This window comes from Pelodiscus sinensis, chromosome 23 (assembly GCF_052426305.1).
Source record: "Pelodiscus sinensis isolate ZL-2025 chromosome 23, ASM5242630v1, whole genome shotgun sequence".
In the NCBI taxonomy this organism is placed as follows: domain Eukaryota; kingdom Metazoa; phylum Chordata; order Testudines; family Trionychidae; genus Pelodiscus; species Pelodiscus sinensis.
In genome coordinates, this window is record NC_143074.1 from 24,788,121 (window position 1) to 24,815,579 (window position 27,459).

At 46.4% G+C, this 27,459-nt stretch overlaps 1 protein-coding gene across 1 annotated transcript in view; it reads right to left on the reverse strand.

Annotated features, from left to right (window-relative positions):
• Window positions 1–17,857, reverse strand: part of PSMB7 (proteasome 20S subunit beta 7) — a 38,480-nt gene extending 20,623 nt beyond the window's left edge. The window contains exons 1-5 of the mRNA XM_075905663.1: window positions 17,701–17,857; window positions 17,193–17,286; window positions 16,065–16,162; window positions 15,282–15,422; window positions 14,723–14,838 (exon numbers count right to left, since the gene is read on the reverse strand). Coding sequence (XP_075761778.1) covers window positions 14,723–14,838; window positions 15,282–15,422; window positions 16,065–16,162; window positions 17,193–17,286; window positions 17,701–17,762 — 511 coding nt within the window. The 5' untranslated portion in view covers window positions 17,763–17,857. The remainder of the gene's footprint in view (window positions 1–14,722; window positions 14,839–15,281; window positions 15,423–16,064; window positions 16,163–17,192; window positions 17,287–17,700) is intronic.
• Between the last annotated feature and the right edge of the window lie 9,602 nt (window positions 17,858–27,459).

The window sequence follows — 27,459 nt, forward strand, 5'->3', positions numbered from 1 at the left end:
TGGAATTATATGGAATAGCAATTCTAATTGGAAAGATAAAGAGCCTCATGGGGGGATTGATCCCAAAACTATAGGTGCCTCTTATTCACTCAGATAAGGCCCTCTACAAGCAGGATGGGAACCCTAATGAAAAATACTAAAACCCAGCATTTTAGAACTGCTAAGATCCAGGTATCTTTCATATAATTAACAGTATGACTGCACAAAAGATAAAGTTTCCAGAATATAAGACAAGATTGTTGCTTTTAAGTAACAACTGATCTATACATGAGAGAAAATGTTATATTCATTATCTAAAACTTCTGTTACTACTCTCCCAGTTCATATACCTTCAATTTGTACACGCACTTCCTGTATACACCAGTGGATACTCTTAGAGGAGAAAGAGCTCTCTCCACCATCCACTTACTCTACCTAGCACTTGTGTTGGTCTCTTCAATTAGAATGTTGCTTTATAAGGAAAAAAAACCAATCTCAAAGCACAAGGAAAGATGCAATCTTCTACTCTGCCAGTTGCTTGGTGAAGAGAGATCCCAAGAACAATATGAAGTGGGTTTTAAGCCCAAAAGGTTTAGAACCCCAAACTTTTAAAGAAAGGAAAGTCTTCTGTATATAAAAATGTTATGTAAGCTAATATAAATAACGTACAATTCAAATGCTCCTTGGAGTTGCCCCTTCTTATTTATATTGATCAAGATAGTTAGTAAGTATTAGATTTTAAATTCAAATTTAAAAATGAATTTAGTTTATCCCACACATAAGGAAGCTCTCAAGGAGACGTTGAAAGCTGTTAAATTCTGAGATCCGTGTTTTTCCATCTGTTACATTAGTTAATCTACATACATCCAGAAACAATGGAAGTCCAAGACGATCCAAACAAAACTAATAAAAATAGAAAGCAGAGTGTAGAGCAGGAGTACAATGTATCGCTACCAATTCTGAACTGCACAGCTGGAGTCTGTAAATCCCCAGTGTTTTATAGTTACAGTACAGCTTTTATTCCCTTACGCTGAAAGCAAAGTGCACTGATAGGAGACATGCTGCACAGCCCAACATGCTGTACAGCAACAGAGTTCAATACATCAGAGGAGGTACAGATTTTTGAACGATGGAGCTCAAGAGGCATCTACATCTGACAAAGTGGGTCTTTGCCAACGAAAGCTTATGCTCCTACACTTCAGTTAGTCTATAAGGTGCCACAGGACTCCTCGCCGCTTTTGGAGCTCAAGAGAGACTTTGGAAAATCTCTGAAGATTATAAATTGTATTTTTATGCCTTTTATATTTGCAACCTAGAAAAAGGGATGCATTTTTAGAAGACTACATAAATACTTTTTTTTTAATTCTGCATTCCTCTAAAAATCCAAATAATCCACTGCTTCCCAACAATGATGTGAGATACTTTGGACAATGAACTGTACCTAGATCCATTCAGACTAGAAAATGCATCGTCTGAAACCATAAACTGTTCACATTCTTCTGTTCAAGATGATGAACTCAGTCCTAACATCAGATTTTGGGCTGTTTATACAGCTGCAGGCCTGGCAGAAAGCCAGCTAAAGACAGTTGTTTCCACATACAGCTGTGGAACTTCACTATCAAATAACACCAGCTTCCCAGTGGTGTCACGATGTATGATCCAAAGAAATGCACAACGTTCCAGGTACTGGGGCTGTCTTGGGAAAGTTATACACTATATGCCTGGCAAACCAGGGCCACCCAGAGGATTCAGGAGGCCTGGGGCAAATCAATTTGGGGGGCCCCTTCCTGGCACTCCCTGTCTCAGACCTCAGATATTCTTGGGGGGCTTCCCCCCCGCCCCCTGGGCGGCCCTGTGGCAAACAGGCAATAAACATCCAGGGTACCAAGTGAAAGCTAGACATCTGATTTTTCTAATTGCAATGCCCATTGAAAACAAAGTAAAACCCAGGTATTTAGGCCATGGTGTCCAACCAGTGAAGCAGTAGCCACTCTAGTGGCTATTGCTAAAAGTGAACTAGCCACATTATTCTGATAACGTAAATAACTGTGAGAGCCAACTAGCCACACTCAACCGGCCAAATAGCCACATGTGGCTAGCGTGCTGGGCACCACGGTATTAAGGGACTGTGGATAGCCTGGCTGTATGTGCGAACCAAAGTTGTTCTCTTATTTACGTATTCTACAGCCACCAAACATTAATTTCTAAAAAGCATGGAGAGAGATGTTATGCATTTCCCAGTGCTAATGACTGAAGAGAGGTAAAGATCTTAACACTGCATTCCTTGCTGTCCATTAGTTAGGGAAAGAAACAAGTACAGTAAAACTCCATTGGTCCAGCATCTGATGGTCCGGCACCACCAGGAACCTGGAAGTGCTCCGGACAGCCGGACCATTGGAGCTGCTCTGCCCCCGGCTTCCCCAATTTAGCCGCTGCTGAAACTGACCAGCAGCGGTTGAATCGGGGACGCCTGGGGCAGAGCCGGACTATCAGAAGGGGGGGCTATGAGGGGCCTGGGGTGGCATCCCCCCCCCACAGCACCCCCTTCCAATAGTCTGGCATATCTGATAATCTGGCACCCCCCGGGTCCTAAAGGTGCCAGATTATCGGAAGTTTATTGTACTAGAAAACAGACCAGGTAGGAAAAGTAATATCGGTATTTAATCAACTTCTGGCAAAATAAAAGATACTTTCTCACCCACCTGTCTCGCTCAGATCCTGGAAGTAATGGGGCCGTAACAATGCTGCAAATTACTAAAAATTCTGATAAGCACTTCAAACCACTGGGCCAGTTCACAGTAACCAGTGTGCTTCCCTGGTAAGCTGCCTTTTGTGCTTGAGACTCTAAGCCAGTGGTCCCCAACCTTTCGGGGCTGCCGGGCACCCGGGGGCAAGGTCATTCATGTGCCACACATGCGCCTGGGGGCGGGGCTGCGCACATGCTGCGTGCCCAGTGCTGGTGCCACCCATGCGCCGCATGCCCAGAAGCCGGCATCACCCATGTGCTGCGCACCTAGGGCCAGCGCTGCTTCTGCACTGCATGCCCAGGAGTGGGGACGCCCATGCGCCGTGCGCCCAGGGCCAGGCCGCCCATGTGCTGCGCGCCCGGGGCTGGCGCTGCCCCTGCCTGTGTCACGTACCTGGGGCCAGTGCCACGCCTGTGCCGTGCGCCCAGGGGCCGGCACCGCCCATACGCCACGTGCCTGGTGCCGGCACAGCCCTTGCGCTGGGCACCCGGGGGCGGGGCCACCCATACGCTGCACGCCCAGAGACCGGCACCGCCCATGCACCACGTGTCCGGGGGTGGAACTGGCCCCGATCACTCGGCGGGCGCCATGGCACCCGCAGGCACCACATTGGGGACCACTGCTCTAAGCATTAAGAGTTTCTAGCTCTTATTTTTGAAAAATAACCTTCAAGTGTAATTGGTATAGTGATGCCTGCAATCAGCCTTAAACAAAAGCTCTGTCAGAGATGGGACTGGCATCTATTCAGCTCAATGCTACATTAACGCTACAGACTATTGATCTTATCCTTAAACTGGGCTAACCACTGATTAAAGCATGAAATTACAAAACATCTAAACAATCCGGGGTAAATGGCATTTCACTTTGGCATCAGAAAAGGGCAGGGCAGGCCAGGCTAAGCATGGAAACGAAAACCCCACTCTTGCTCTCCATCAAGGCTACTGTCTTGAAAGAATTTGAAACAGAAATTTTCAACACCCAAAAGCAGCGTTCCCTGTAAGCTGTGTGTCTGCGCGGCCACTCAGTAAAGATTCAAATGCTGCCCATTAGCTCTGATGAGCAGAACACCCACTGCTAGGTTTTTTGTTTCTACTGGTGGTGCATTCGCACATGCCTCTGTGCACATAAAATTTAATCCACACATGGATGGAAAAGTTTAAAGGGAACTGTAGTGGGGTGGAGATTTCCCCCACTACCGGAAAGGAGAAAATACCCCTCCAGAAGCCATTTTGGGTGCAGCCTAGCTCCGCCCAGTCACCTGACCAGAAGGCAAGGGGCGGGGCTAGGACTATAAAAAGCCTGGATGAGAGCTCAGTCAGGGTCTAACCTCTGAGGGAGACAGAGGCCTGCCCCAAGCTCCCTGACCTGGAGGCTGAGGCCTGGCTGCCTTCCATGCAGCCAGGGAAGATGGCCCTGCCAGGGCTGCTGAGGCCTGGCAAAGCCAGCCAGCAGAGCTACCCTCTGGCTCAGAGGAACCCGGGGCTCTGCTGGTGCCTGATGAACTTGAGGACCTGCCTGAGACGGAGGTCCTGCTTAAGCCCCGAGGCCTGTGGACACCCAGAGACCCTAAGGTCCTGCCTGAGCCAGAGGACCTACAGACTGACAGGGACCCTGAGAGCTTGCCAGAGCTGGTGGACTGGCTTGAACCCCGACGGCTGCCTGAACCCCGGGGCCTGACGAGCCCGCTGGACGCTGCAGAGCTCCAACCCATTGAAGCCTGGTTTGGGCCGCCTGGACCCTGCTGGGATGACACCGCCCTCGACTCCTTGACGGACCTGCTGGAGGTACAGGTACCAGCGAAGGGGGAGACAAGAAGTGGCCCAGGGGGTAGCACGGGCTGAGAGCAGTCCTAGGCCAGCAAGTTGCGGGCGGGAGCCCCTGCTGAGCCAGTAGCAGCTGCACTGCTGCATTCATGGCCCCTGGGCCAGGGGGCAGTGGAGTGGGTGGGCCTGCACCCCCCCTGCCATCCACTCACCGGGTGGCAGGTCTCCCCCTCGCCACTGCTGCAGGTGCGCTGCCTGCCCAGCTCCTGCACTAGGAGCTTTTACAAACCTGGGTGTTTGTTTGCGGCCACGCCTTGTGTCAGGGCCCGGCCGCCATTTGCTGCTCTGCCTGAGTTAGGGCCGGGCTTTGCTTATTGTGTTGGTTGTCCCGCCCCGCTCCAGGGCTAGGGCTTACTCACTCTGTCTGGTGTGCAGCCACGGCTTGCACTAGGGCCTGGCCGCCATTTCGCTGCCCCGCCCTGAGCTAGGGCCGGGCCGCCAGTTGGTTTGTGGCCACGCCTTGCAGACCCAGATTACTCTCCCTACCACTGGGGGGAAGGGGGACCAGCAAAGTGGATAACAGCCCGTATCAATGTGAAAGTGACAAACTTTGAAGGACTAGCCCTGGAAAAGGAAAACATGCCAAGAAGGCTGAGTCACAATGCAGCAGCAGCTCGTGAAGCATGAGGGGGCTGCAGACCACAAGAGAGATGGAGTAACAGTGTGCAACCGCAGGAAGGGGCACCAGCATTGCAGAGCTAGTGCCCAGAATGGCTAGGAAGAGATGCCACCCATGTACAGAGTCCTGTGACCCATCACAGTAGCCGCTGCACAACTTCTTATGAAAATCTGGCTAGAAAAACTAAAAAGGACTAGGGGCAAATTCTAGCTGCACACTTAGCACAATAGGATAGGGCAAAACTAGCAAGTTAGCCAGGTTGCTTTTACAGTTGGCAAACACAAATGTGGACTTTTTCTGGAGATTGGCTCCCACTCTGTATAGACAGCATCCAATATAAAACAGCAGCAGCTAAGTTTCAACCTCACTGATTGAACAGCTACACTTTTGATTCATTACAATAATTTATACCTCAAAACCACTGAAAGAATTAATGGAGTATTGTCATACTTGGTAATTCAATGAATTGTTTATTTAATCGCTAACTATTCTCACATTCAACATAATATTACATACTTGTTTTCGCATTACTGTTAATTACAATCATGTCTGATTAAACTACAGGCAGTCCCCAGGTTACGTACAAGATAGGGACTGTAGGTTTGTTCTTAAGTTGAATCTGTATGTAAGTCAGAACTGGCGTCCAGATTCAGCCGCTGCTGAAACTGACCAGCAGCTGACTACAGGAAGCCCAAGGCAGAGTTGCTCTGCCCTGGGCTTCCTGGAATCAGCTGCTGATCAGTTTCAACAGGCTGAATCTGGATGCCAGTTCCTACATACAGATTCAACTTAAGAACCTCAGGCGTCCAAGTCAGCTGCTGCTGAAACTGATCAACGGCTGATTCCAGGAAGCCCGGAGCAGAGCAACTCTGCCTTGGGCTTCCTGTAGTCAGCGCTGGTCAGTTTCAGCAGCGGCTGACTTGGGGACGCCTGGGGCAGAGCAGCTGGGGTGCTGCCGGGTTGGTCCAGTAGCGCCCAGAGCGGCGCTACGGGACCAACCGGCAGCGCCCCAGCTGCTCTACCACAGGCGTCCGGAGAAAAGCCTGGTCTGCTGGGGGTGGGGGAGCACTAGCTGCGCTCTCGCCCCCCCCCCCCCGCCCCAGCAGACCAGGGAGACGCGGAGCAGCTTTTCTCGCCCCGGAGGACGCGGGCGGTGGGACCGCGGCGCATCTGGGCGTCCCGCCACTCCCATCCTCCGGGGCGAGAAAAACCCCGTTCGTAACTGCGGATCCGACCTAAGTCGGATCCGTGTAACTAGGGGACTGCCTGTAGTAACTCAGCATCTCTTTCCTCAGCTCAACACAGCCACAACCGCCTCTCTTAAGAGATTTGAAACCTGCATAATTACCATGCTCAATTAATAAATCTTATAATGAAGAGCAAGTTTTTCAAAAATGCATTGTCAGATCCATTTAAAGACCTAAACAATTCTAGATATGTAAATATTAGAAGTACAGTGTCAGACTTTTTAACACATTCAACCAGTTTTTATTTCTATGAATGATTAGTTTAAGACCTGTAAAAACTCAACATACATTTAAAGTACAATGTATTGCACTTCTCATGATCTGTCGGCCATAAAACACAGTTAGCCTTGCAAATGTTTTCTGTAAGCATCATTTTAGGAAGATGATTATTAAAGAATTAGTAATTAACCGAACAGCTAAACAAATAATACTGTCAATTTGAGATAATGTCTGCACTAAAAGTTTCGTTAATCTGGTAATTTTGGGTGGGCAACCTTTTTTGGGTCAGGGGCCGCTGACCCCCAGAAAAATCAGTTGGGGGCCAACCAAACTGAGAAGGGAAAAAAGAAGCCACAACCCGTCAGTGGCGTGGCCATGGCCCCCAACTGAAAAGACACTTCCAACATTCCCCTTGCACACCAGAGCCTGGGGGGCCCAGGCTAGTAGAGTTTGTGTGCTCTAGTCCCGCGGTGGAGGTCCAGGGGAGCCCTGAGCCTGGGGGCCGGATCCAGGCAAGCCAGGAGCCACCTACAGCCCCCAGGCCTGAGGTTCCCCACCTCTGTGGTAATTAGTAGGGACGTGACCTAACAATGCATTTCTGAAATAAAAAAATGGAAATGGCTCACCTGGAGGCTTTCCCTGCTGCTCCCATTGGCGAAAATCCAGCCAGACCCCCACAACCCCATCCTGAGCCTGCTTCCCCACCCTACCTCCTGCCAGACCCCGCAACCTCACCTTCAGCTTGCTCCTCCACTCTACCTCCTGCCTGGACTCTGCAACCCTAGTCCACCCTACACACTTTTCGTCATCATGGGTGGTTGGCTGGAGGTCTGCGGAAAGGTTTGAGTTGAGCAAGGTGGGCCCTGGGCCAAAAGTTTGAGAACCGCAGCTGTAGGCTCCCAAGTAACAATAAGGGTATAGACTCTGCTGTAATGGAATTCTACATTAAAAAAAAATCATGCTTTGTCCTTTACATAGCTTCAGAGTTATCAAATTGTCTTGGCAGTCACCTTTCATTTTAAAATGAAAGGTATTTGCCCTGAAAATCCAAATGTGCTTCTCCCACTCCTCCCATTTCATAATGCATTGCAATGGCTTTTTAAAAACCAGTTTAACTGGATCTTTTTGAGCAGAACTTTCACCGCAGAGAGCTTCAAAGTGCTCATCAGCAGTCCATGTCCAGCACCCAAAGACCTGTTTGCTCCCTCAGCCTGCCACTCTGGAGGAAGTATTCAGCATGGAGAGAGCAACATTTAGAACTTTCTAATCCATCAGTGTCAGGACTCCCTGACAGGGCACTTATTCACACACACTCATTGTTATTCAATTTGCTGCTCGTTCTAGGGAAAAATTCAGTGCTCTCCACAGCCCCATCGATTGGGATCATTTTTCAATCTGGTTCCTGGCGCAGTGGCCTAGTCTCTTGGTGGTACTGTTTGCTCTGCAGGCCGACATTGCCAATGCATGAAGAGCTGATTTATGAATATAAAACAATGTTGGTACCGAGGGACTAGGTTCAGCCACTAGAGACCACGGGAATATATCTTACTGCTTTCGAAAGCTGAACTACAGACTTCAAGCGGTTTAATTTTATGCATGCATTTCATTATAAGGCTTGGCTAGAAGCTTTCCTAGACAAGACAAGCAATCAGACAATCTTGCATCGTTTGCTGAAATCCATATTTGTCCTTTGTCAGCATAAACAGTTTAATTTGACGCTTTCACTCCTGAGTAAGCACTGAGTAGTATCTTTTAAACCCAGTGCAAAGGAAAACACTGTATTCATCGACAAAAGCATTTTTACAACTCACTACAGAAAAATCCATTTTGCCCTGAAGCAAAGCTATCCATGGATGACCAAAGAAAGTACCGGTTTATTGTACTAATTTGTATTTTGAAAATATTCTTTGGCATTAAGTGTGACAAACCTTTTTTAAAAATTAGGAGTTAAATAACAAAAAACCCTTAAACGCCAGATATAGCTTTAAGGAGAAGGGTAAAGCTATCTTCATTACAATCATTATACAGCTCTGACTCAGTGAACCAACCCCTATATAATGGAACCTATCTGCAAACCATCTACCTCTTCCTGGTACGGAACCATCAGTTGATGCAGCCTAAGCTTGGTTTCAAATACACAGCCTTGATTTACACAGTGGCATTTTTCAAATACTAATACATGTCTTGGGTTTGTAACGAGATACCTAAGTTCCAGCCCATTATCTCCAAGTTTCACACCCAAGAGCTGTACAAGTACCACTACCCTTGCCATTCTCTCTCTCCTGCTTAAAAGCAGCCCATCCCACACCAGCCACATCTCCCATTTCCTGCCAAGGCTCTTGTATCCCACCACCGCTTCTTTCGGAAGGCCACGGCAGCACTGCAATCCCTAATATGCAGATTAAAACACTGCTGCTAATCAAGCTTTAACCAATTCTTTTAATTAAGGTGGGAACCTGTGTGCACAATGTGGACCAGACTGGGGTAGAAACAGCACATCTGCTGCTGCATATGGCAGGATACAAGATGTTCTTTGGTCAACTGGACATGACTTTTTGCTTAGGCTTTTAAACAAAACAGACTTGGTACAGCAGAAAATGAAATGGAAGTTTAAGCAAAAGACTAACATGGCTAGAACTCCAGGTACAACTTATATGAACTGCTGCTGCTAGCTGATCTTCTTTAGTCAAAATCTGTGAATTGTGCCTAGAGAAATACCAGACTTTAAAAGTTTTTAAAGCAAAAGTTCCAAAAGAAACCATGTTGATAAAAGCAGATTGTATTCTTACACCATTGGTTCACTAAGCAAGCACTACCTACTTGCATTAGGAAGTCATTTTTGGTTTTATATTTGGTAATATACTAGTTTTACCGTACATTCTAAAATACACAATCCAATTTTTATACTAATTTAGATCTATCAAGAGCTAGACTGGATCATGACATCACTTACAACACAACGGCTTCATTAATTTTATATTCTAAACAAACAATTTACCAGTTTCTAAGGTAATGGCACCATCTATTGGTCTAATGCCATATTTGCAGAATATCTGTAAATTAATCAGCATTCACATTACAAACTGAACAATCCTGTTAATTTACTGTGTTTTCCGTTAGCAACCTAAAAGGCATTTAAAACCCTAACTGCTAAAGGATGTGTGTTATAAATGGGGATGTGTTAGATGTTAGTTTTTTTTAAATGCATTAGCTCTTTGTTTAATATATTAAATCAGTTCTTAAAGGCCACAGACTTTCAAGCACTTGCAAATGGATGAATATATCTCAGGCCCTAATGAGAAGCCCACTCGCACTAACATTTGAGAGAGGCATCAGCGCGGTCTGAAATCACGTACACAAAGGAGTTTAGAATGTCTAGCTTTTAGTCACATGAAAAACAAAATTAAAATTACACAAAAGTAATGATGAATTGTACAGCTCATTATCTCATTGTGTCTCCAGACTCTCCTCAAAGACACACTCTCGGCAGACTCCAGAAATGTTTTTATAATCTAGTCAATAAAAGACATTCTTCTGTCCTGTTCTTCAGATTAACAAATTAAGCAGAACGCTACAATGCCAATAAAAATAGCCCTATTATGCCTGTGAATTCAGCAGGGGAGTAGCATGGGAGAGGGAAGGGAGGAAAGAGGATGGCATGAGGGTCAAATAGATTGGTAAAAAAGCGCTCCATTAACCACAACCTCTAGTAAACATCTATTTTATCAGTCCATCTATTCAATAATGTGGCATTCTGGGCAAGTTATAACTGAGGAACTGATAGGTGGGGAAGGGAGAGCCGTGGGTTAGAGTAAATATCCTAAAGTGTTATAACACTTGTCCTCGACTGAGGTGCTATCCCTGGCCTCCAGGAAAACGTCAGGGATCCAGTGTTTTGGTTCTGTGTTTTAGAGAAGCAGGATCCTTGGCCATTGGGGTCTGAGTCAGCAGCAACAAGAGTCATCCAATTTCCAGCTGTCATGGAAGCCATTTTAAGGTATTCTAACTAAATGGAAAATATTACTCAAGATAGCCCTTCAAAACTTTGAACAATTTACAATAAAAAGAGCATTTTATATGACTAATCTGAAGAATCTGTCAAGAAGCGCCTATGTAGAGAGCAATAAGTAACCTACCCTTAATTTCAGTTCAGCTTTCTCCATTTGAGACTCTCTTAGAATGACAGTAATCATACTAGAGATAAGAACAAATGTAAATACTTTGTTAATCGGCGTGTCACACTCCTGGCCAACAGGACAGATCCAGCCCATTTGATCTACTTATGTGCACATTACATTCAGATTCTGCAGAACGTACACTTTCATTTAAAAGTCCTCAACCTCCAAAATAAAAAGTCAAGAGTCAAATGATGAAAAGTTGATTTCCTGAGTCTACAGACAGCCTGCAATAATGGCTCTGGCAACGTCAACATGCCCAGCTACATTAATGTTCAGATGAGAATTAACTATAAAGTCCAATCATGTCACTGTACAAATAATTTGCATTTCATTACTTATTTATAAGACGACAATTTAAATAAGGACGACAAAACTTTTAATTACCGGCTAGAGGCCATAGTTTCTGTATTAGAACTTTGTGCAACTCTCCTGTTAATGTCACTCCTTGTCTGCTGTGGGTACAGGTGACCCAGCAGTCCTAAATTTATTCCACAGACCATCATTTGAAATAGAATTCAGCTCTTTCTAAAGAAAGAGTTTGACACACCTGCTATAAATGCTCACTTAGGAGAGAATGGGTGAAATTCTGAGCTACTGCAATTTCTGTGGCTTTACCTTCAGTGATATTTCTATGCTACTTTCCTTCCTGTAACAAAACTACAAAGGTTATCGTCAGTCATTATGGCTCACCTGCAAGTCAGAGAGCTTGTTAAATTATACAGGATTCTGAACATAGGAGTCCTCTGGACATGTCTGAATAATTAAAAAATTGATCAATGTACCGAGAGATAAAATCTTATCTAGATGACTTGGATAGATATCCCCAGGCTTCCCTGAGGGGGCATAATGTTTATTCTGTAAGTTAGTATTCCCAGATTGTCTAATGCCCTAGTTTCCAGATAACTGTTCCTTTAAAAATAATTCTAGTCATATTGAAATTCTGTAGAGGATAAACTAGCAAGTTCAGACTCTGATCCACTTTTACCACTGCTCCTACAAGAAGTGTCAACAACCCAAGAGCTGGAGATAGCCCCCAAGAAGCTGTAAATGAATGCTTACATCTGCCTAGCAAAAAAAAAGTTAATTAATAGATAATTAAGAAAACAATGTCTACAAGGGATTTCTTTAAAATTTTAAAATTATTCATCTGATTAACGTGGAGGCAATAGCTGGAGTGGAGATATCATGCAACCCCAGTAATTTACAATGACCAAAAACGTGGCCCTAGGTGAGCACTAACTACAGAAATGGTAAGTGAAAGAATACCTCTTACTTCATTTTATAATTCCAGTGGCAAGAGTGCATCTGAAGGCAAATTAGTAACTTATCAAGTTGCCCACATCCAAATTCACCTTTGTTCTTTTAAAGTTCAAATATATCTTCAATGGTCACACATTACATGAGGAAACAAAGACTGACTAGACACATGAAATAGAGCATTATCAAGTGCACCAAAGACCCAACTGAAAAGTTAAGAGTACCTCTCTCATGTTTCAAATGCAGCAATCTGACCTATTGTAACAATAGTAGGGACAGAATGTCCAAGTTCACGTGTGAATTTTAAATTGAGAGTGTCCCTTTAACATGTCTAGCAAAGATAATAGCTAGCAAAGATTCACTGTAATCTGGTCAGCTGAAAAGGCATCTTTCATGTTAACCATGAGTATCTGAAGTCACTGTAACTTTGTGGAAGCCATGTTTGGCCCTCACCAGCTGGCAGGTGCAATCCCTTTCGGACAAAAGTTTGATTGCCCAATTCTACTGAGGAGCCCAACTCTTGCCATCAGATCACTTTCCTAAACAATGGAATTATGAAGAATTTTGCATTAGCTTCTCTACTACTCCTCACTGGTTGCAATTCCTACTATTTTAATAACAGTGGAGTGTAGCATACCATCTGCGAATGTTCTAAGTTCCCGAGCTGAATTGGAACATTTCATAGAGGGCAGCATTTTTCACATGTCTTTAGATGTTTGAAGAATCAAAGAATTCAAATGTGGATACCCCAGAAAGTTTTCATTTCACATGACTGTTCAAGCATTTGTCTTCAGAGAAAGAGGTCAATCAAAATAAAGGATACAGGTTGAATCTCTAAAATCCAGAACTCTCTGGTCCAGCAATATTGCTGGAACAGGAAGCCATAGCTGGCAAGGTTCAAGGTCCAGCACGGCTAGTGGCAGGGAGTAGCACCAACAGTTGGGAGTGGAGCCGTGACTTTCCCTGGTCTGGCAAACTCCATGGTTCGGGACTGCTCGGGTGCTGGACCAGGGAGATCCTATCAGTATTAAATGTGGACACAAACTGAGTATTCCTCCAGGTTCTTTCTGAAACATTCAGTTTTAGTTCAAAGGCAAACCTGCACAATTACTGCAGAAAAGCTATGCTTAGACGTGAAGTATGAACACTGGTGGAGAGAGAATGACAAGCCTCTAGGACACAGATTCTATGCTCTGTGATAAGTGACCTCCAAGCATACTCCATGGAGACATTTATATTTTGTTCAGAAACTTCATTTAAAAGGGTCTGAAAGTTAGAAGGAACTCAAATTCCTTTTTATGATTGCACTCATGCTTCTTGGTAGTAGGCAAAATCGAGTTACAAGGGCAATAAGCTCTATACTTGCCTCCTACACCTCTAGGAGGCAGAATCACAGGATAGGAGCAGTGTTTTTTTTTTTTTCTAAAAGACAGACAGCCAGCCAGCGTGCACAATGATTTGTGTTGTGCTGCTCCAAAGAGGAAACACAAAAGTTGAACAATTGACATGTATTTTGCTCACATACACCACATATATTAAACTGCAGGGCTCTATGTATTAGATACTTCCAGTGTATGTTTTATAAAAACCTATTGAATTTTTTCTTTCATGTGGTCCTCAATGCTCTATAAGATTTGATATTAAAATAGATATTGGTACAAGGTAAGAGGAGAAGAGCAGACACCCCAGGAACAGAAGTCTGTGGGAAAAGTGAATTTTGAAAAGCAAGAGGAAAAAACATGAGATGTTATGAAGGCCAGAGTGTGAGATGATGTATGGCATTTGAATGAAACTGCCTACATCAGCCTAAGCCAATAACTAAACAGCTTAGAAAGAAATTACGAGGGCCCATCTAAAATGCAATTAAATGTACCTCTCATTCTGCAGTTGCAGAAAAATACTATGAAAGGGTAGATTACGCAGCAGGATTGAAGAGTCTCAAGGTAGTAGCAGTTGAATGATTTGAAGTAGCAGTCTACAACGTCAGTTACTGATACTAGAGGCTACAGTGAACATGAGGAAGAGACTAAGAATTTCTGTTCCCTACCATACTGAGAAACTCACATTAATTAAACCTTTACCATATCAAGACAGGCAAAAAGCTCCACAGAAAATACTTCACTCACCACTGAAATGCCGCCACTTCTATGGAGTGGGATACAACTGCTATTTTGCAGCATAAAGAAAATACTTCACAACCATTTCAGACACAGAGCGAAGCATGAAACCACCAGGGAAACAAACATGAGAAAGAATGTAGTTACCCAAGCTGGAATTTGGACAAGACACAGGGTTAGTAACCCAACTCTTACAAAAAGAGCTAGGGGAGCTTTACTTCAAATGGCCAGTAAATAAGAAGAGTAAAGAGTCAAAGTGTGGAGTCTGCTAAGGAATCCATGTATCTAACACCAGTTCTCCCACAACTGTCCATATTATTGGGGCATGAGAAGTTACAGAAGTGGTTTTGAAATGTAATTGGAAGGAACAAAACCATCCATAGCTTACAGAGGCAGGTAAAATTCTGCCTTTAATGCTGAACTCTCAACACCACTTATGAGTCAGAGAATTTAAATTTGTATGAAATACAACTACAGGCATTTCAGTTAGCAGACACTGTTACTACTGTCTTCCCAAGTAAAGCTACATTACTCACCCATAGTAACAAAGGGCAATTTGTCAGTTGATCCATGAGGATAGATGCTGTAGAGGTGGGGTCCAGAGACATCTACTCCCCCTAAAACCAGAGCAGCACCAATGTAACCCTGGTACCTGATGGACAATGTGCAAACATGAATACAGACATTCAGAATAAAAGGATAAACTGTGTTTCACTCTAACATAATACATGCATTCTGAAAACTAAAGTATTTTTTCATTATTATAACAGGTTGTTTCTCCATGCGTAATAATCTAAATGTGCATCTTTCAAAAACATGCCAGTCTTAACCATTAGCCAATATTAAATACAGCCACCTTATTTGATCTGTCCTTTGTTTTGAAGCCACACAGTTATTTTTACTTTATATACTAACAATTTAGATATTCATTTCTATCCCATTCCCTTAAGTTCAGGTGAACCAGGGAATAGTTTATAAAATCCTGATAATGAACACAGTCTCCTTCAGGGTAAACTAACATTTAACTTAAAAGAGCGTATTTCCCAGTTATACCCAGTGTCTGTGTTTAACATAAAAGTGAACGCATAGAGTTACCTGAAAAGCATCTGTTTGAGCATTCTATTAGCTGTGACAACTCTCGGAAGCCGTCCAGTAGACAAGGAATGGAGCTCAAGATTGGAAGAGATCAGCTGAGTTGTCATATCAGTATCTGCAGCTGTCCCAGCACCACAACAACTGGAAAACATTTTTGGCAAGTTACCAAGTTAAAAACTCTTAAACCTTTGTTTTTAATTAACGTCCCTGTTCTTTTGGTCACTAGAAGTAGAACTGGCTTTAAACTTCCATGAAGTGTAAAAAGGCCATGCCACTACAAAGGTAGAAACTGGCTATTCAGACAGGGAAAATTAAAATTATTTAATGTGCCAGATTATTATCATCTCCTCAATTTGCTTTGATTTAATCAAATCCAATAAGAGTTATAGTTTCCTGTCCCTTGTAGTATACAAAGACGGCTCACATGCATTCAGAGTTAACAGGCATCTGCACAAAAAGGTCCTTCACTAGCAACTGTAGAGTGACGTGTCACTGCTTCCTACTTAGATACACTCTTGGAGTTATTTCAACCCAATCATTACAGCCTTATGCTGGCATAGGAGGAAAAATGAAACTGACAGGATACTAACTGTGATGCAAATTTGCCTATTTTTATTGTCTGGCATGAATGACCACCAGAAAAACCAAACTACAATACTGGTGAAATTAACTACCATTTCAAAGTTCTCATTGTGTGGCATTAGCAATAAGGTGCATAGTTTACAAGAATCAACACTAAAATTAAACTTTACTTTCTGTAACACTGGCAGTTTTAATACGTACTAGATATTGGGAGAAATGAAGTGTATTTTTGAACAGTTCTTGTCAGCAACAACCATCCCCTCAGTTGCTCTTGTATCTGCTCCAAGGACTATGCCATCCTACAGAAAAGAAGAGATACTTAATTAAAAATTTGCCAAGATCTAGAAAAAATGCATTATTTTATTGCTCATTTAGAGTAGTCTGTCACATTCAATAACAGTAATCACTGTCACTGCCTACAATTCTTACAACAATAATGTACCCTCAGAGAGAGAAAATGGTAAAGACTAGGCTGTATAAGAATTTGTAATTGATGATGATGGAGTCTTTTCTTTTTTTAAAACACAAGTTCCCATAACACCAAATATACAGCAATGTAACAGGAAAGAGCAAGTGTACTAAACAGAGTTTTTGAGTAGGAATGTGAATGGTTAACTAGTAAACATCACCTGGCAGCTCCACCAGGCTGGAGCAGCCACCTACCCAATGCAGGCGGGGACTTGCCCTTCCAGCTAGGACTGATGCACCATACTGCAGGGGATGGAGGGAGGAGTGAACTCCAGCCTAAGGCCGCTCCAGCCCCAACGTCCACCCCCGTTTTAGCAGTTAACTGGTTAAACATAGTGTTTAACCAGTTAACTGATTAAAAGGGATTTTACATCCCTACTTTTGAGCGAAGAGAGATGACAAAGTCAGCAGTGGACAAGATGCCGCGCCCAGCAAGCAATGTTAGCTGAGGAGGCCATTTTTGGAACTTTCAAGTGATGACTGTCTGGATAGTAGACCTTAACTGAATACAGGAGGCCCCCGAGATGCGACCGCCTGAGTTCCGACTCCCCGCACTTACAACCAATTTGGTAAGTACGGAAGGGGCCTGAACCCCCGGACTTACATTCTTGGCCCGCATTTACGACAGGCGCACGACACCTATTGTAATTGAGAGTTTGAGTTATGACACCCCCGACTTGCGATGCTTCCCTGGAACCGATCACAGCGCAAGTCAGGGACCTCCTGTAGATAAGACTTCATGTTATTCTCCACCTAGGTTTCATATGGTATGCATTGCTACAATGTCTCTTGCCACCTGAAGGAACAGTCAACAGGTCACGAAAGCGGACGATACTATATATCATCCTTTTTTTGCCTCACCTTGAACACAACGCCAGCAATTGTGGTGCCAGTCTTCCGGGCTGCAGGGAGCCGAAAACCTTTCTTGGCAAACTCTACATCCAGGAGTGCATTCCTGGAACCACCAGAGGACCAAAAGGGAGAATGAGGCAGACAGAGCATCCCCACAAGCCAGGCTGTCATCCCCTCCCTGCGCCCCCCTCCCGCCTACGGCTGAACTGCCCGTCCCCCCTCCCACGCATGCCTGCCCCCAGCCACTCTCCTTCCCCCCACACAGCTGGCCCCTCCCCCTACAGACCCCCAGCAACCCCCCTCCCCCTCACACACACACCTGGGCCCCGCCCTAGTAACCCCTCAACCCCCCCACGCCTGGCCCCGCCCCCCAGCACCCCCCCTCCCTCACACACACACGCACCTGGCCCCCCCCCCCCGCCCTAGGCTGACCCCCCGGGCTGTGCCAGGCTCCGCAGGCCGAGCTCCCCCAGCCGCCTCCCCCGAGTCACGGGGCCCGGCCCGGCCCGGCCCTCACCGCGCGCAGTTGCCGAAGCCGAAGCCGCCGCTCGGAGCCTGCAGCACCGACACCGCCGCCATCTTGCCGCCGGGTGGTGCTGCCGGGGCGCCGCGTGACTCAGCGAGCGCGGGCCGCCGCTTCCGGGTCACCCGCGGCGCTTCCGGGTCACCGCCCTCCCCGGGCCTGAGGCGGCCCCGCCCCCTCGCGCAGCTGGGGGCGGGTCCCCGGGCGCGTGTCCGGCGCGCGGGAGAGATGGGCCGCCCCTCCCCCTCCCGGGTGTTACTTGGGCCTAAGCCGGGGTGGGCAGCCTAAGACCCCCCCAACTCCCCCCACCCCTCCAAACACCCCCCAACTCCCTCCCCCCCCCCGCAGACCCCCCCCCCCAGACTCCTCCCCCCCCCCCCCTCCACACCCAACTCCCCCCCCCAATTCCCCTCCACCCTCTCCAGCACATCCCACCCCAGCTCCCCTCCATCCCACACCCCCCCCCCCCCTCCATCCCACACCCCCCACTGGGCTTTTCACGGGATTTTAAAGCAGCAGTGCTGCAGGGAGCCCATGGTCTGCCCCCAGGCTCCACATGGCACTGCTGCTTCGAAGTACCCCCTCCCCCGCTGCAGGGAAACGACTAATCACCTTGCCTGTTGAGTATTCAATAAGTATTTGCCTAGCAGATAGTCAACTAGTCCTTCACGTCCCTAACAAAATCTGCTAGCCTCCCCCCCCCCCACTCCACGCCAGGTTCTGGAGTGCGAGGGGAATGTAGGGAACCTCAGTCCACATCAATGAGGTGGGTTTTGCTTCTCACTTGTGTGCCACCCCCAACTGATTTTTTTAGTGGGTCAGCAGTCCCTGACCCAAAAATGTTTCCCCAGCTCTGCATTAAGGAGCCAGCGGCAGCTCATGTGGCTTCCTCCAGTCAACACAGCCCACATTTTGCTTGCCAAAGGGTCTCAGTGTAACACTTTTCCATGCATGGTAGACCAAGAGTGATACGTATATTTGAGAAAATTTCAGTCCGTTTATGGCCATGGTGTCCAACTAGTTCTGGAGCAGTAGCCAGTATAGCAGCTACTGCTATAGCAAACTAGCCACATTATTCTGAAACTGTAAATCTAAAAAATGTAAAGCCACCTAGCCACACTTGACTGGCCAAATAGCCACACGTGGCTAATGGCTAGCGTGTTGCACACCACGGGTTTATAGACTTGTGGGAGAGGAGAAGAGAACTAGAAGGGAGAAAAGATGAAAGTCATTGAATACATCAATCATGCGCAGGGCTCAACAAACCGCTGTTTGTAGATTTCAGCCGGTCGCTCCGTCCGCTCCACTCACCGGCGCTGCGCGCATGCACAGTGCCAATCTGGTGCATACATGGTACGGGGCTGGTGAGTAGTTCTCACCACAGTTTGTCGAGCCCTGATCATGCATTATTCCAACTCCAAAAACAAAAAAACAAAAACCCACAACCAATAACAGATAAGACATTTTCCCAAGAAATGTCATCTGAGATGTATGCCTGTGATAGGTGTGATATGTTACAGACTAACACTCTGATCCCTGCTAGTGCTTAGCTTCGTTACCCTGAGTGGCCTCATTAAAATCAATGGGATTGGTTTATGGTAGTAAAATTAAGTGCCTGCATCCATCACTGGAATAAATTGCTTAGGGAGGTTGTAGAAGCTCCATCACTGGATATATTTAAGAGCAGGTTAGATAGACATCTATCATGGATGATCTAGACCAGCATTTCCTAAAGTGCGTTCTGCGGCACACTGGTGTGCTGTGAGGCAGTCGGAGGTGTGCTGCAGAGAGAACAGAATTCAAAGGGACAAGCCTCTTTTTTTTTTCTCAACAACTTTTCCCTGGGGGCTTTTTTTTTTTTTCCTTAACAAAGAAATCCTTGGTGTTCCCCATTTAAAAAAAAAATTGTTTGGTGTTCCTCGGTCTTAAAAAGTTTAAGAAACACCGATCTAGATGATGCTTGGTCCTACCATGAGGGCGGGGGACTGGACTCGATGACCCCTCAAGGTCCCTTCTAGTTCTAGTATTCTATGATTCTATGTTGGCAGGATTGGGACCTAACTTGCAAATCTTCCCACAGAAACTGGTCCTGTTGAGTTGTGAGCAGGATCATGTGTGAAAGACCATAGGTTATCTCACTGGAACGCTATGTGACCAGTGCATTCTGCTTTAAATAGGTGAAGGTTTCAATGTGAGAGAGAGACCCCAGAGCAAAGGTTTGGCCACCATCACATAAGGCCTTTGATAGTGAGGGATCCAAACAACGTTCCCTCTAATTTTTTACATCCATGTACAGGATAAATTTTGTTTCCATCCATCCCTGGAATAAATTTTGTTATGTGCACCAAGGTGCAGATGTGCACCACCAATAAAAATGCATGCCTGCTAATCAGCTGGGTGGCACCTGAATCTCTCCTGGGTAGCACTCAGCTTACAGGGAGCACTGGAACAGAAGTAAAGGGAAGAAAGCAGGGTGATTTTGGAGATGTACCAACAAGAAACATCATTTTAAACCAGTACAATGCTCGCCAATCATGGATGTGCACCATTAGCCTGGTTTATTTGAATAGACTTCAACGTTTTGTTCCCCCTGCTTCTTGCCTCTTTCCGCTATCTCCTGCTCATCATCATCTGATCCTATTTTTCACACAATCTCACCTTCCTCTCACTTTGGACCTTTCTCCACTGGAGCTTGGGCTGAGCATCTGGCCTGCTCGGCAGCAGAACTTTGAGCTCTGAGCCCAGCCTTTTATACTTCTGGCCTCAGCAGCCACCAGTTGCCATTTCTAGGGTGGGAAGGAAAACAACTGTGTCTTCATCACTAAATTAAATACATTTTTGAATGAGATAATATGATGGGGTTTGCCTGCAATAGCAGAGGACTGGATGACCCAAGAGGTCCCTTCCAGCCCTATGGTGCTAGCTTCCTATATATATGGAGAAGGGGAAGTGGTCTATCTATTTAAAAAAGTCCTCACGCATGTTAAAAAATATAGGAAAAACCAAGAGAAAGCTGAAATTGTAAAGGGAAACACGTGATCAGCGGGGGCTATGGACCTTCTTCTAGGGACAGTCTAACTCTAAAATGAGAGCACACAGCATAGACACATGAAAACCACTGGCTGCATCTAGATTGGCATGATTTTCCAGAAATGCTTTTAACTGAAAAGTTTTCCGTTAAAAGCATTTTCGGAACAGAGCGTCTAGATTGGCACGGACGCTTTTCCGCAAAAGCACTGTTTGCAGAAAAGCGTCCGTGCCAATCTAGACGTGCTTTTCCGCAAAAAAGCCCCGATCGCCATTTTTCCAATCGGGCCTTTTTTGCAGAAAACAAATCTGAGCTGTCTACACTGGCCCTTTTGCGCAAAAGCTTTGTGCAAAAGGGACTTTTGCCTGAACGGGAGCAGAATAGTATTTCCGCAAGAAGCACTGATTTCTTACAGTAGGAAGTCAGTGCTTTTGCGGAAATTCAAGCGGCCAGTGTAGACAGCTGGCAAGTTTTTCCAGAAAAGCAGCTGTTTTTCCGGAATAACTGGCCAGTCTAGACACAGCCATAGAATAGAGTAAACTTCATTAAGCATTAAACCCTGATCCTGTGAAAAAACTTGCCCACTCACTGCAAATAGTCCAATTGAAATCATTGTAACTATTCTGTGCATAAAGCTAAGCAAGTCTTTGCAGAATCCAGGCTTATGACTTCCAAGACATTAACTATCATTGTGATTACTCACCTCATGCTGCTTTAACCCATCACCAGCTGTTGAATTTTTGATACTGCTGTTGGTTTGAGGAAGACCAGCTGGGGTTATTAATCCAGCTGGAATACATCAAGCAAAATAGTCCCCAGAGGCCTTTTGAAGAGAAGAGACAGTAGAGTAGTTTGTGAGAGTGTAGTTGTGTGGGTAAAATGCTATTCCTACTTGTTTAATTTACAAAGTTGCTTGCCTGCTATGTTTTTCTTTGCTAGAATTGCTCTGTGTTTGTTAGTAATAAAAGATAGAAAATAGTGGACTGTTGAGGCTGTTTGGTGGGTATCGCTTTGCCTTGTTTTTCCCTGTTATGATTTCTATCAGCTTATCCTATAGACTGTTCTTGTGGGGTTTTTCTAAATTCAGTTAACTTCTATGTAAATGTTTGGAAGCAAAGCTTTCCGGTGATGAGAACTGACTGCAGGGCTTAGAGAAAACATACACATGCTCCTGTCCTACATGAGAACTAGTAAGCTCATTTTAGCTCTGTCTGTGAAACTAAATATCCTGTTGAAAATCTTGAGGGACCGTCTCTCTTGACAATGTATCATTGGCTAATAGATTAGCGTGACTTTGGAAGGCATCTCTTTTCAATAATATTCCAAAGCTTGTTTTTCCAGCTGGCTACTGGTGTGCTGCCTAGGGGTTGCTAAACAGAGCTGCTCTCACTAGTCTGCAATTGCTGTATGTTGAACTGCATTCAGCCAGGAGAGTGATGGACTTGGCGCTGGTCACTGTATTTGTACTTAATGCTCTCAGACTGTGTGCAGTAAACCTCAGTGGTTATTCTACAGCCTCTGAACTTTCTATTCTATACCCCTACTAAAAATAAATTAAGCATTTGTGACTAAGCTGTACAAACCAATGGGTTGAGTGTTTGCCAATCTGATGCTGAATTAAATGTCTGATCTGGACATCTGCAACAAGTGTCCTCTCATCTCTCCTAAGGCTTGTGATTCTTGCTTCAATGGTTGCCAGTTGTTGTTTTTTTCCCCTTCCCTTCTTTAATGCCTATTTCTTGCCCAATCAAGGGGAGTTAAGAGCTTTTTGTTTAGCTTTTAACACCATTATTCTTTTTGACACTACTCTGTGTACTTAACCAAAGAGATGGCCTTTAAGCTAGGAAGTGTTTAGAGCACTGTACTGTTAAATGTTTAACTATTAATCTTCTAAATGTACCTGTGCACGTGAGGCTATTAACATTTAGCGAGGTACTTTATATTGTCTTACCTGTTCAAAATAGCAGCAGCATAGCTTCTGCAGAGCACACAAGAGAAAATGGTGTTTCCTTCAGAGTTTGTCGCAAATGTGGTAGTAGCCTTCTTGACATGAGAATTGTCACAATCCAGACTAACTCTCCTTACTTTCCTGGAGGTTGGAGCCAGGGCTGGCCCACAACATTTTGGCACCAGAGGCAGGGAGCTCAAATGACGCCCCCATGCCACTTTTTTCCTGCCTGTTATGTCTCTTGTGCCCTCCTTCCTCCAGCACAGCACTCCACCATCTCTGTGCATCTAGAGCAGAGAGAATACATATGCAGCAGACACAATTTTCTACACTCTCGGTACAAGTGGTGCCTCCCCCCACAGTCTGGCACCGGAGGCAGCTACTTCAGTTCGCCTCATAGTAAGGCCAGCGCTGTTTGGAGCAAGTCTCAAAGGAGACCCACATGTCCTTTCCAAACAGATCATAGAATACTAGGACTGGAAGGGACCTTGAAAGGTCATTGAGTCCAGTCCCCTGCCCCCATGAGTGGGGGGTAAAAAACATAGGAAATATAACCTGGATCTGACTTTTCTAGAAAACTAGATCCATTCTGCAAGGTTTGGATCAGGTATTTGTAACTCGCTATAATTGACTTGCTTAAAAGGAAAACATTTTTTTCACGTTGTTGAGAAAGTGAGAGAGAGACTTCTCGGAGGCGTGAAATGACACAGCGAGGCCTGTAATGAGCACCAGTGAGAGGTCTAGACCAAGACTGATTTACTAGAATCCTGGTTACTAGAATGTTACATGAAACAAGTTTATTTGCAAACCCGAAGGAGGGAGTGACGCTTCCTCCCTTTTAGCCGGAAATAAAGTATAAATCTCGTCTGCCAGTCCAGGCCATTGCTGAAGTTTGCTTACTTGGAGTGTGTCCAGAGGAAGTTCTTCAAACACATGGCCTTGGGCTTGGCTGTGGCATGCAGAGTGCAGCCTATAATTGGATGAGCAGACTTTTACTGAGCGGGTACAAATAACCCAACTATTTCCTCCAGCATTGCGCTTTGAGCGCCTATTAACTGACCTTCTAGTCCTATAGGAATTTAACTTCTAACGTGAAGCTGGAGTGGAGAACGAATCATTGGTTCCCTAAGAAATCTATTAAAGGTGACAGAAGGACTAGAGGAAGGAAGTGAAGAGGAATGCATTAGTTCATGTTATGAAGCTAGAGGCACACTCAAACCCTGGGGGATACAAATGCTAGTATTGTTCTAATCTGAAACTATAGGAAATATCTGCATGACTTAACTAGTTGGGGAGGTGGAGAGAGGGATTTTGCCTCTCCTGTTAGATCAGGAAATGCAGAATCTGGATTCTAGTCAAAATTTTGCCAGTGCCTGTTCCTGCCTATTTAAAAGGAGAGAGTCTAGGCAAGCAACATGGCTGCCCTCTGACTCAGAAGAGGAAGGGCCCTTTAAGACCCCTCGGTGGGTGGTGCCTGAATGACCTGGCTCCACCCACAGGAAGCAGAAAGCCAAAGCAGGAAGTATAAAAGGCTGGGCTCGGCGCTCAGTTAAAGTTCTGCTGCCGGGCAGGCCAGATGCTCAGCCCAAGCTCCAGCGGCGAAAGGTCCAGCCATGCTGCCTGCAACGGGAGGACTGGGTTGGGCCACCAGGGCTGCTGCCGGCCCCCAGTGACTGGCCAAGGCTGCCACTGCTGGGCCTTGACGACTGGTCAGAGCTGCCGAGATCTCTGGGACCCTCGCCAGGCCCCGATGACTGGACTGGTCCACCTGGGCCCCCACCTGAGCCGGAACCTCTGGCCATGCTGCCAGCACCTGCACCCCAGTTGACCCTGAGGAGCAGTGCCCAAGCCAGGTAGCCCCCCCCCCCCCCCCGTGAGAACTGGGAAGCAGCCCAGGGACCACGGACCCCGGGGCAGCTGAGGAGATGGAGACTGGGTGGACAGCGTGTTGGAGCTCGGATCCCCACCGACCTGGTCGGTGTGCTGCGTCTCGATACCCAGTGGCCGCCGTGCAGCCACTGTCAGGGCTTGGGCGCAGGGTAGTGGGTGGACCTGCGTCCCCCTGCGACCCCTCCCCTGTGGGGGCAAAACCCTTTGCTTGTCGACTCTCTGCCAGCGAGGAGACCCAACCCCTGTGACAGGTGAGGGCCTTAAAACTGGTGACTGTTTGTACTGCTGCTCAGCCTGCAGCCAGGTCGGAGCCTTGTTTGTACGGTTTGTTGCACCGCCCTGACCAAGGGCCGGGCCTAAGAAACTACGTACTCAGCCTGCAGCCAGGACGGCACCTGTGAACTGTTTGTGTATCTGCCCTGCCCTGGAGCTAGGGCTTGGGCTGGGCCTACAGACGGTTGAACGGCTTTTGGGGCCTGAGCCACTCTGTGCCCTGGAAAAGGGACGGACCTGGAACTGCTTCCTTCTAGGCCTGAACACAGGTCAGGGGCCCAGGACTGAGTCGCAACTTCTACCGAGAATAATGCAGTTCTCTCACTTACGCGTTGTGGGACACAACTGCCCTTGTAAAGCGCGCTGAGGGCTGTGGTGGGGGAACCAAGAACACCAGTGTCTGATGCTACTAAGTCGGGGTGGGCAATCTTTTTTTGCTGGGGGCCACTTCAAAAATTTCTGAAGTGGCCCCGGGCTGTACCGGAAGGGGTGGGGCCTCAAGTGGGAGGGGCAGGGCCAGGATACTTCCCTTCTTCCCCACCTATGGACCGTGATTGGTCTGCGGGTGGGGGAGCATGTGAAGTCTTTGCCCCTCCGACAGAGGTTCTCCCTAGGTGCGCATGCCCCTGGGGTGGGAGGAGACTTCATGTGCTCCCCTTCTGCCCCCAGGCCAATCAGAGCTTGGGGGCAGGGGAGCACGCAAAGTCTCCTCCCGCCCAGCTAGGAGTGCATAGTGCTTCTAAAGGGGCAAAGGTGCTCCCCACCTCCAGACCCTAATTGGCCTGGAGGTGGCGGGGGGAGAAGTGGCAGGGCCTCCGGGGGCTGGATCAACCCGCTTGGAGGGCCAGATCCAGTCTGTGGTGGCCTTTTTGCCCATCCCTGTCCTAAATCAGACTTTTTTGTATGGATCTAACTAAAGTCCTATCAATGGCTCAGTATGGCTTTTGAAAATGCAGCCCTACTAATACAATAATAAATCCTCTTCCTCCTGCAAAGCCAGGAAAAAGGAGGGGGAAATCCATTTCAGCCATAGATTTTTTTTTTATCCCTTAATGCACCAATCTCAGCTCTCATGTCACCGTCTCGTGCCCCCAAACTATGAAATGAAGAGAGTTTGAGCAGAATGTCCAGAAAACAGACTTCAGTATTTCAGCTGATGCTTTCCTGGCCATATTCGTGAAGGAGCAAAGATCGTTACAAATGATGTGCTTTAAAGCCTTACAGATAGAGCCAAAATGCTGCTTTTAGACACTCTGGTCTGGCACTACCGTGCTCTTTTCTTTGAGAGAGCGCCTGTATTGAGTGATGCTTCATGTGAATTTCTGAAAGGTTTGTTTTAGCTGAGACTCGTTCACTGCCTTGCGAAGAGCACTGCACATTGTCTAGGAGAATATTTATAATCCAGGTGTCTTTTGTATTCTCTGGACAATGGTCTCCACGCCATGTTCTTGGAGTACAGATACAGTTCTAAGTGATGTCTGCGTGACGTGGGGTAGTGAAGGCTGGTCCATATGAACGATAATGAACCCTGTAGTCTTCTCTACTCTTCTCCCCACGGATTGATAAAAGGAGTGACGTTAAGTCGGCGTGGAGAGAGGACTATGTGGAGAGCTGGCATGTAGAGATGTTCAGAACTGCCTAGGCACCTAACTCCCATTGCCACCAACAAGAATGAGACTTCAAAACTCTGACATATTTGCTAATACTTTTCAGAGGGATAGCTGGGTTCATCTGTTTCAACCAAAAACAAAAAAAGACTCTGGATCAGGAATGTGAATGAGTAGTCGATTATCCAATCAGAAAAGAGGCAGTAAGGGTAGGGAGAGGCAGGGGAGCTTCAAAGCAGCAGGGCTGAGTGCAGCCTGAGGCCAGACCCTGGGCTCCACGTGGCACTGCTGCTTTGAAGTGTGGCGTGCAGCCCAGGGCCAGCTGGTGGGCTGCATGAAGTGTTTCAGTGGCAGTGCCGCATGGAGCCCGGGGCCTGCTGCTTTGAAATGCCGCGAGCAGCCTGGGGTCTCCAACCAGAGTCCCCAGCTGGCCCTGTGCTTCCCGCGATGTTTCAAAGTGGCAGTGCTGCATGGAGTCCAGGATCAGCTGAGGACTCTGCTGACCCTGGGCTCCATGCGCTGCCGCCGCTTTGAAACACTGTGGGGAGAACAGGGCCGGCAGGGGTCTGCCCCTACTGGCCCCATGCTCCCCACAGCATTTTCGCCTTTGAAGTGTAGCAAATTGCATCAACTGCTCGATGAGCCAATTAATCAAAATGTAACATTCCTAGTCTGGATGTCACTTTAAAGACTAACAAATGTATTGGGGTGTAAGCTTTTGTGAGCTACAACTCACTTCAGATGTAGAAAAGAAAAAAAAGGGGGGGGGGAATACAGAGATGGGAGTGTGACATCAGTGCACACAAGAAATCTGTTCGATACATTTGTTAGTCTTTAAAGTGCCACCGGACTCCTTGTTGGTTTTGCTAATGCTTGATGATGCCCTGGGACTTGTCAACACCTCTGTTAGCAGGGAACAGGGGTGGAGGGAGAATTTTCTGAATGATTCCGTCCCTCCTGAAGCAGGATTGTGTGGGCAATGAACAGAAGATGCCTGTTGGCCAGCA